The sequence below is a fragment of the Malaclemys terrapin genome, chromosome 5 (assembly GCF_027887155.1).
Source record: "Malaclemys terrapin pileata isolate rMalTer1 chromosome 5, rMalTer1.hap1, whole genome shotgun sequence".
Lineage (NCBI taxonomy): Eukaryota > Metazoa > Chordata > Testudines > Emydidae > Malaclemys > Malaclemys terrapin.
Genome location: NC_071509.1, coordinates 13242697 through 13253492, shown reverse-complemented (window position 1 = coordinate 13253492; position 10796 = coordinate 13242697). Strand labels below are relative to the sequence as shown.

At 44.5% G+C, this 10796-nt stretch overlaps 1 protein-coding gene across 1 annotated transcript; it reads right to left on the bottom strand.

Annotated features, from left to right (window-relative positions):
• Window positions 1–261: 261 nt before the first annotated feature.
• LOC128837970 (leucine-rich repeats and immunoglobulin-like domains protein 1) lies at window positions 262–3579 on the bottom strand. The gene is made up of 3 exons (XM_054029673.1): window positions 3519–3579; window positions 2960–3302; window positions 262–676 (listed from the first exon to the last, which is right to left on the bottom strand). Exons 1-3 carry the CDS (start codon window positions 3565–3567, stop codon window positions 262–264), a joined length of 807 nt encoding a protein of 268 aa, XP_053885648.1. The 5' UTR covers window positions 3568–3579.
• Window positions 3580–10796: the final 7217 nt, after the last annotated feature.

Genomic DNA, 10796 nt, shown 5'->3' with positions numbered 1-10796 from the left:
GAATATATATTGGAAATTTAGGATAAAATCCATTGCAGGAATGTTGTCATTACCTAAATTCCAAGCATCATAAATCCAGAAAATTCACCAAGAAGGTTGGATTTCTAAAAACGATGGAACGAATTAGAAATACCATTGTGAGATTTCACCAATGACCCTCAGCTCTTGCTATAACCAACTTCCCTGCATAGCTAAGCTCTCAGGATGGCAATACAGTGCTAGAATTTTAGATTATTTAAGTGGATATGAGAAATTTTCCTTCTAGTTGTCTTTTGGCAGAACATCGGAAAACTTGACTGTGGTGCTACTTGACTGTGGTGTACTAGTGTCTATTACATTGCACACTTCATAGAGCAGGGAGGTTTTTGTGCTGGTCTCTATCACTGTGAGAGGGAAGTTATACTGCTGACAGTAATAAACTCCAGCATCATCAGCTTCAACCCTGCTGATTGTGAATGTGTAGTCAGTGCCCGACCCACTGCCACTGAACCGGTCTGGGATACCCGTGGGACGATTGCTGGCGTAATAGATAAGAAGCTTGGGAGCCTGTCCAGGTTTCTGTTGGTACCAAGCGATGTAGTTGCTAATGCTTGTGCTGGCTTTGCATTTGATAGAGACGGTCTCTCCCACAGACACTGAGAGAGATTCTGGTGTCTGAGTCATGACAATCTGCCCACTGGAATCTGGAGAGAGAAATAAAAATTGGCAGGGTTGGATAAGTGAGACATTATAAGGCTTGTAAACTCAAGAGTAGAAGTGAACTAGAAAGTACCCAGGAACTAGTATTTCAACAAACAAACCACTGCCGTTTCGGATGGTTTGTCTCATTCCTTATTAACTCTTTGAACATTGCCTGTTTCTTACCCTGAATCCAGAAAAGCAGCAGCCAGAGAAGGGGAGTCTTGGAGCTCATCTTGCTTCTGTGGGGTTGGAAATGTTTGTCAGTGAAGCATGCAGTGGAAATGGAACCATTTATGTGTCCAGCAGCTGAGTGAGGGACCATCAGCCATGTGTGAATATGCAAAAAGAGCCCAATTATGTAAATGAGCAGATGTTAATGCCAGGGAGGAGCTTTGAGCTATCCCATTGATGGTTTCAGGCTGTCATTGGCTGCATTAACTCTAACATATTTGCATGGTTCAGATGGTAAAGCAGCCAGAGTTCGCTTGACAAGCGGGGGGTAAGAACAGCTGTTTGATTAATGACGAGTAATGAGGAGGGCTGCAGATTGAAACACGACTAAGAAGAGTTAAAATCAGTCAGTCGTTGTGTGGGGGTTTAAATCCAATCAGCTGAGTTTGTTTGAATTTATTCATTTTATAACACCTTTTCCTTTTATTTAAAGGCCAGGTTTTTAAGCAAGCAGCACTACCAGGGGCTCCGTGCGTCTCTGCAGCGGCACTAGTGGCCGTAGGCATTTTGCACCTCCAGAAGGACGGCTCTTCTAGAAGGCTTGAAGGGTGAACACAGGCAGGATGAAAATGAGGTCTGGGAAGAGCACACCCAAAGTCTGAGCATGCTCAGATATTGGGTGTATGCACAGCACTGAAAAGTTGAAAAGTGGCATCAGTGTGCCAGGCTCCATCACTGCCCATTGCGTCAGTGCCCCAATCCCTTGACCTCTATCACCTGGAAGGTGCCCAAGCCTGAGAGCCGCAGGGGGTTGTGTGAATAGAGCAGGGGAACCTCCAGACCTCTCTCCCTTCAGCCTTGTTTACCCCACCCTGCCAGCTGCTGCCTGTACTGGGTGGGTGTGGCCAGCCCAGCAGCCCCCAGGAAGCTGACAGAACACCTCCTCCATCAGCTCCTGCCGGCTTGTGCTAGCCAGTCCCAGTCTGAGCGTGTGTGTGCCCTTTTCTATTCTGGAACAGGTGGTGAGCACCCAGCGGTGTGGCCACCCCCCTACCCTGTCCGTTGGGGCAAAGTGCTTCTCTGGTGCATCCACAACCAGCCTCTGCCCCACCCCAATCCTGTTGAAAATCCTGTGTGTGCCTATTAACTGCTTATGTCTCGGGGTTCGTGTGCATTTGGGGATTTGTTCCCGCACAGGCCTTTGAGAACCTGGATACTCTGCAAACAGGCACCTGATCTTAACACAGCCATTTACAAATTCCTAAATTAGTCCAGTTTTCCTAGATTAATAATGACTAAGTCTTTCCCAGTGGGATTTTATTGAGGATCTATTCCAATGAAAGGAGATACCCAGGCCATCTTAGAAATATATTTCTAAAAATAGAGCAGGTTGAATTTTTTCTGATGGGACAGCTTTACTTCAGAAAATGTAGATTTGACAAAATGTAAACATCCTCTGGGAAGACATCAATTATGCTGAAATGTTCAGGGGAAAATGATCACAGTGATTCATTTTAATAATTTCCTTTGAATGTGGTTCAAGTGTTTTAGTTTTGTAATCGTTTTGACATATTGTATTTTATATTTATAGCATAAAGGTCAAGTAGATGAAGTTTAAATCAAAATGAAACGTTGCTTTTGGAAATTTTCATATCACAGGAAATTTTGAAGTTTCAAATTGTCATGCTGATTTACAGCAAGCCCCCCCTCCACCTTCTCCAAATTTGGAATTTCTCCCAATATGAGAATTCCTGTTTCTGATCAGCTCTCTGTAACGGAATTAAGTCAGTTTGCTATAGGATGTAAACATTCTAGGCTGAGCGATAGAAGGCGTAACAGCTGTTTGGAATGATTTGTATTGAAACACAAGTAAGTGTGTCCGGTGCACTGGGATTCAAGATTGGGAATAAAGCAGAGAAAACTGTAGTGAGCCTCAGGCCTCTGTGTATATTCTAGTAGTTATGTGATTATTCAAACACTTTTGGTCTTTCAGTGTTCTCTTTTTCACTGTATGTTCACAGATGGAAAATGTTACCCTCTTTCACGTTTGACAGAACATGTGAAAACTAGACAGTTGTATCTGCAGGAAGCAGTAACTGCATTGCACGCTGCAGAGAGCAGGGAGGTTTTTGTACTGGTCTGTATCACTGTGAGAGGTAAGCTGCTACTCTGCTGGCAGTAATAATCTCCAGCATCTTCAGCTTCTACGTTGTTGATTGTGAATGTGAAATCAGTGCCAGATCCACTGCCGCTGAACCGGGCTGGGACTCCCGACTGGAGGTTGCTAGCGCCATAGATAAGAAGTTTGGGAGCTTGTCCAGGTTTCTGTTGGTACCAGTTTATGTAACTGCCAACGCTCGTACTGGCTTTGCAGTTGATAGAGACTCTCCCTCCCACTGGCACTGCCAGAGATTCCGGGGACTGAGTCATCACAATTTGCCCAGAGGAGTCTGGATGAAGAGAAAAGGTGGGAAGGGAATGAACAATGAGACAATGCTGGAGATGACAAGTGTTCAAACGCTGAAACACAGTTTCAATTCTCCAATGTGAATTTATAGTAAATACAACACTAGAATATTAATTAAATAAGTCTGAATGGCAGCATTTCTTATCTTCTCTCACAATGATGTTTCACATTTTACCATTTTTATTTATTGATTTCTTACCCTGAATCCAGAGAACCAGCAGCCAGAGAAGGGGCATGCGTGCGATCATCTTGCCTGACCGTGGTTGGAAAAGCTTATGCATAAGTGAGTCGTGGAAAATGAAATGTTTATATGTGTTCAGCAGAGCAGGGAGGACACCTCATCCCTATGTAAAATACATGCAAATTTACTGCACTTTTAGTTTCAGCCCAGAGATGTGAAATCTTCATATTTGTCTTATTTCCTGCTGCTCTTCTACGTTACAATGATGATGTGTGTTTTTTACCTCGATTCAGATGCTAGATATGCATGTCTCCCCAAAATATCCACTCTGGATGTGCCACCAGAGTCTGGAGATGAGCCTTCATTTCAGCCCTGGTCATGTGAACACACTCTGGATGTCACTGATTTCAAGCCCTTGAAAGGCACCTTGTCCTCCTTAGACAAAGCAGTGATTCCCAATGTCTGGCCTTCCCATCAGAGTATTCACAACATCACCTCCACGGCATGTCTGTTAGCCAGAGAGCACTCGCTTGGGCCTCATTTATACTTGTACAAGTGAATATAAGCTGTAGGTGCTTGACACCTACGTAAGAACAGCCATATGGGGTCAGACCAACTGTCCATCCAGCCCAGTATCTTGTCTTCCGACAGTGACCAATGCCAGATGCTTCAGTGGCTATGAACAGAACAGAGCAATTATCAAGTTATCTGTCTGCTGTCATTCAGTCCCAGCATCTGGCAGTCAGAGGCTTCGGGGGACACAGAGCATGGAGTTTCATCCCTGATCCCATCTTGGCTAATAGCCATTGTTGAACCTGTCCTCCATGAACTTAACTCATTCTTTTTTGAACCCAGTTATAGTTTTGGCCCTAGCAATGAGTTCCACAGGTTGACTGTGTGTTGAGGGATGAAGCACTTCCTTATGTTTGTTTTAAACCTGCTGCCTATTCATTTCTTTGGGTGATCCCTGGTCCTTGTATTATGTGAAGGGGTAAATAACACTTCCCTATTCACTTTCTCCACACCAGTCATGATTTTATAGACCTCTATCATAGCTGCCCTCTGATAATCAGGCTCTATATCAGATGCATTCACATTCGATCCAGTTTGGATTGAATAGTCTTGGTGCTAGTCAATTTGGACTTGATAATCCCTCTTCTCCTATCTCTTCCTCCCCCCCCCCCCCCCTTTTAAAAATGTAATCTCTGTCGATGAATATTTTTCCTCTTCTACCCAAGGGTCATTGTGGAATTACTAGTATCAGTATTACGCAGATGAAAAAGTGTGAGGCACAGAGGTTTAGTGACCCACCCACTATTGGTCAGTAGCAGAGCAAGGATTAGAACCCAGCTCTTTTGACTCACAGTGTTCCATTAGCCGCATGATATGCTCCTTGCCTGGGTTTCCATTTGTGCGCTCTTGGGAACTCTATGGAGAATGTGTAATGGCTGACAGCACATGGGTAGAGAGCCACAAAATGTGTCCTGTGACCACCCGACATGGCGGGGCTGGCCATGGCACCAGGACTGGAGTTTGACAGGGAGAGACCCAAGTTCACAGGATGTGATGTGAGCCAGGTGCTCGCTTCTCTGCTGTGTGGTGGTTTCCTCACCTATATATGTTCAGCAGAGTTCCTAATTGTTGTATGATGAGAGGAACTGGAGACAGGGGCTTTTTAATGAGATCAGGGTTTGGGAAAGCAAACAGAGGAAAGGCTGCTAAGGGACAAACTCGCCTCTGCATGTAACACGGGGCACTCAGCGTGTTTAACAAAGGTCTCTTTCCTACAGTTCTGCCTGGCTGGCAGGGGATTAATAGCAGGGGATCCTGCTTTGAAGTCAAGTACCTACAGAGTTCACCTGGCTTCACCAAATAATTCTCGCCCTCCAAGTGCCTCCCAGTCTCCTACCTTTTCATTGTTAGGCAGAGATGTTGTAGCAATATGGCACAACTATCCTGTAATCCAGTGAGAGCGATTCTATCACATGTCCTGCCTCGGCTGTTACGCAGCTCCACACCTGTTGTCCCATCGGATGGTATATTCACTTCTGAAATTGCTCCGTTAGACTAAGATCTCCCTATTCTGGGAATAGTGTTGGCTTATTTAGTGTGAGTGGGTGTGTGGATCTGCAGCTGTGCTGAGTGGGTTCAGTTATAAGGAAATCCCTACAGAAAATTAGTTGATGCAGGGGCTGGGATCTAACTCTCTGCTTTGAATCAGGCAACCCTGACTGATTGTTTAGAGGGAAAATTACATGCATGCCACAAGGGAAGCTATGTCTCTTCAATAAGGGATCAGAGTTTTTACTGATAATTGTGTGATTTGTTTGTTGTCAGTTACATAGTGAAAATGATTAGTCACAATGAGGGTGTTGTTGACCAGGGATGGGTGGGACAGACATCCCCAAAGACTGGCCATATGAACCCCTTCCTGACCCACACTTATGTTCACCAACAGAAGAGAGAAAGGACCTTGGAGAAGGTTCATTCACATTGGCCAGAGACAAGGACAATGTGCTCTCTTTTGCTCTCTCGCTGTGAAGTTTGAATCCCTCACAGCTTCAGTGCCATGGACATTACTGCAAAAGAGGAACTGGAGCAGTTCTTGGGAAAGAGAGCAAATCACACTGTTCCAACCCCAAATGCTTCAGGAGCAGCTTCTTTTCTCACCAGACACCGTTAATTTAATATTATCCTGCTGAGTTAATGTCAGACTAACTCTAGCCAGTGGATGGACTGAAATCTGGGTTCCTGCAGTCCCGTCTTTCTAGTGCCATCTAGTGGCTGGTGCTGGTGCCAGAATTCCTCACAGTTTAATTCATGAAAGGACTGCCCAAGCAAGTATCGGTGCAATCCCCCACAGAGTGCAGTATTGTACAGTCATCTTTATAGTGATGCATGTTTCCCCTTTTAGTTCTTTAGTTGTACATTTCAATATGCAATTGATAAGGGGGGGGGGGGCAATTTTCCACCGCGGAGCTGTGTTAGTCCAAATGCCAGAGTTTGATGCTTGATTTGGATTTAGGCTCATGGAAAGGGAATTTATGTTTCCATGTGTTGATACAAGCACACAAATGTGCAATTTGTGAGTTCTAACCAAGGCCCTGTTGTTTTCAAATGAGATCTCTTAATTTGGACTAGGACTTGTCTGGAACTATCTTGCCCTAGCCCTTGTAAATTCCTTTTGTGTTTGTGTGTGAGGCCCCCATCACAGCTGAAGCCCCTCTGAGGGGGAAAAAGAAATCTGTGTTAGAAGAGCCACAGGGAAGCCCATGACTCAGGGAAGCAAAGTGGACTCTAACTTCATCATTTTAGATTCTGTATGTAAATCTGTTTAAATATAAGCAAACCAACCAATACTGACATTTTAATGGGAACATCATAGATACGGGGGAATATGCATAACCAGCAGAAATGGGCTGCAAAACTAAAGGGATGATAGAAGTTGCTTCATTTCTTGCATATACAGAATTGAACTGAGAATATGATACAACAGTTACAGGGGCCCTCCAGGTGCAGAGAGGCCAACACAGAGTGAGTGTTGAACAGCTGGCCGGCACAAGCCACCCTGCACAGCATGGGGAGGTTTTTGTACTAGCCTGCATTGCTGTGAGAGGATAGCAGTTATACTGCTGACCGTAATAATCTCCAGCATCTTCAGCTTCAACATTGCTGATGGTGAATGTGAAATCAGTGCCAGGTTCACTGCCATTGAACCAGGCTGAGACACCATTAGCTGAGAAGAAGCTTCCTAGATAATGGGTTTTGGAGCTTTTCCAGATTTCTGATGGTACCAGACTGTGTCATCGGTAATCCCCGAATGGGCCCTACAACTGATAGTAATGCTTTCTCCTACACCGACTGGTAGGGGCGCTGGAGACTGTCATCAGAATCTCAGTCATCACAATCTCTGCACTGGTGTCTAGAAACAGAAAGAAAATTCTGTGGACGCCACAACATTTTTAAAATGTACATTTCACATGATTAAATGTATTAGGAACTAAACATACTAGGAAACATACTCTGTCTTCACGAACAAGGTCAGCTCCCAGACTGCTGCACTGGGCAGTACAGCATGGGGAGAAGGTGACCAACCCTCTGTGGAGAAAGAAGTGGTTCAGGACTATTTAGAAAAACTGCACAAGTCCATGGGGCCGGATGCGCTGCATCCGAGGGTGCTAAAGGAGTTGGCGGGTGAGATTGCAGAGCCATTAGCCATTATTTTTGAAAACTCATGGAGATCGGGGAGGTCCCAGATGACTGGAAAAAGGCTAATGTAGTGCCCATCTTTAAAAAAGGGAAGAAGGAGGATCCGGGGAACTACAGGCCAGTCAGCCTCACCTCAGTCCCTGGAAAAATCATGGAGCAGGTCCTCAAGGAATCAATTATGAAACATTTAGAGGAGAGGAAAGTGATCAGGAACAGTCAGCATGGATTCACGAAGGGGAAGTCGTGCCTGACTAACCTAATTGCCTTCTATGATGAGATAACTGGCTCTGTGGATGAGGGGAAAGCAGTGGATGTGTTATTCCTTGACTTTAGCAAAGCTTTTGATACGGTCTCCCACAGTATTCTTGCCGCCAAGTTAAAGAAGTATGGGCTGGATGAATGGACTGTAAGGTGGATAGAAAGCTGGCTAGATCGTCGGGCTCAACGGGTAGTGATCAATGGCTCCATGTCTAGTTGGCAGCCGGTTTCAAGCGGAGTGCCCCAAGGGTCGGTCCTGGGGCCGGTTTTGTTTAATATCTTTATTAATGATCTGGAGGATGGTGTGGACTGCACTCTCAGCAAGTTTGCAGATGACACTAAACTAGGAGGCGTGGTAGATACACTAGAGGGTAGGGATCGGATACAGAGGGACCTAGACAAATTAGAAGATTGGGCCGAAAAAAAGGTTTTTAAGGCCCGGCTTGACAAAGCCCTGGCTGGGATGATTTAGCTGGGAATTGGTCCTGCTTTGAGCAGGGGGTTGGACTAGATGACCTCTTGAGGTCCCTTCCAACTCTGATATTCTATGATTCTGTGAATGGTGTCCCATACCAGATAAACCACCAAAGCTTTTTTAAAATTGTTTCTTTTTGTTTGTTCTTACCCTGAAACCAGAAAAAAAATCATTGAGAAAAGCCATGTGTGTGAAATGATCTTGACTCTTCTGGGTGACTAGAAGCTCAGAGCCCTGCAGTGAAATGTAAAATGCAACCTGGTAGATTTATAATCCCTTGTCAGAGCAATGAGGAAATGGCACAGGGGTGTGAAAATGCAAAGAGGCCAAGCTAGATGCAGGCTAGGGTCTGGAAATGTTCTTTTTTTAATATCATCCCCTCCCATGGGTGGCTGTTTTAAGAGAAACACAGCCATTGACAGCCGAGAAATATTTACACCACCATCCTGAGAAAGGACATGGAAGTCCTTTTAGATTTAGCTTGTCATGTTTCTAATCAGAGGGCTCCTTTCTACAAACAGCCACGTCCATTCATAAATGTGTACATATTATTAAAGACACTGTACACAACAAAACATTCAGGTCCCCACAGCACCCCCATGATAGTAGAATCATAGGAGTGGAAAGTAGAAATTTCCAGTAGGAATTTTAGCCTCTTCTATGCCTTTGCATGGTCTCCAGTGCTCTGTCCCATCCAATTTTGAATAGTGGTAGTGATGGATCCGGTTAGCTCCAAGGCAGTAAACTCTGTAGAATGGGTTCAAGTACATTGTTGTTTTTATGATTTCATACATAAGAAGAAAGAAAATAAAATAAAAAGTTGTACTTTGTTTAATAATCCTTTGCACCATGTACAAAAATTTCAAAAATGTTTTAAAAACATCAACTAATCAAGTCTTCTAACAAGAGAGGAAAATTTACAAATCTGGTTATTATAGATGGAAAACCAAGACATGCAGAAGTTGTGTTTTGGCCAAGGTTAGTGAGTTAGAGACCAGGCTGGGGTTAGATCCCAACTCTCAGTTCTTGCATTAACCAGACCATGCCGTAGCCCTGGGATCCCATTTTGGGGATCTCCTGGATTCTTGAACAGCCCATAATCCGATATCTTACCTGACATGGTTGCGCTGGCCATGGGGAAGGGATTATTTGGGGGATGTCTGTATGAGATCAACCAGATGTTCTCTGAGCCAGGTTGCTTAATTTTTTAAAAATAATATGATTAGGTCCCCACTCTGTGGAATGAATCACACACAAAGCTGTGGAAAATGGGTTTTTCGCTGCTTCTGCTGGCTTGCTCAGTGTGAAGATTGCCTGCAACTTCTTTAGTGGGGTTTACAAGAAAAGTCAGCTTAAAGAAATCATCAATACATGGGATATTGTTACAGCTAGACATTTTGTGACCTGGGTTACTGGGTTCCTCTGTGTCTGACTGGTGAGAGACCTTCAAATGCTGGAAGGAAAGGATGCTCACAGAGAGTCACTGTTCATGAATACACAAGGCCAGACCCATTGATTTAGGTGAGTGAAAGTCCACTGCACTCAGCAGAGCTCTGCTGATTTGCACCAGCTGGGATCTGGACAGTGAATCCACCTGGGTATGTTCAGATTAGAATGTCACTTCTGTGGAGTCTTTAAATCAGCTGCTCTGTCTCTACATCCTGGGTGCAATTTAAAGCTGACGCTCCCCGTCTTCCTGCTTTCATTTTTCTCTCCTTGTTTTCCCTGCAGCTGTCTCTGCAATGCCCACTTTATGGGCATACCAGGGCATTTGAAAGTGTATGGACTCAGTTCTGGAATCAAATATTGTTATTGGCCCTTAGAAAAGAGCCCATCTTACTTCCCTGCACCGCTTTAATATTTTTACCATCAATTGTATCAAACGTGCTGCACTTTTATGTAGAACTCAAAAAAGAACTGAGGTTCTAGCTCTCGTCTCTGAACTGTTGGACTCTAGTCCACTAGTATGATGCCGAAGCAGGAGGAACAGATGATTGGATGATTCCAGATACCAAACATGTTTTAATGAGCACAACTAACTGACCTGAAGGGGCTGGATCAGAGAGTGGCTTTTACTCTGAGCACAGTTTGTTTGAATTAGACTGTTGCAGTTTTCCAGTGTGGCTGCTTTAGAAAGGCGAGGGGTAGTTCTCCCTCTATTTCCTCAGTTCAGTAGAAAGGTGCTTGGATTGTAACCTGTTGTCTGTAGGAAGTTGGATGCTGCCCGTAAGAGCAAATGTATGTTAGTGGCCAGGGAGCAATTGCTGAGTAAAGAGTGCTGAACCCCTGGTGTGAGCTCCTGAAGGGACCGGAAGTTCTTGAGCATGGACAGAGGTGACCGAAGTCTGACTCAC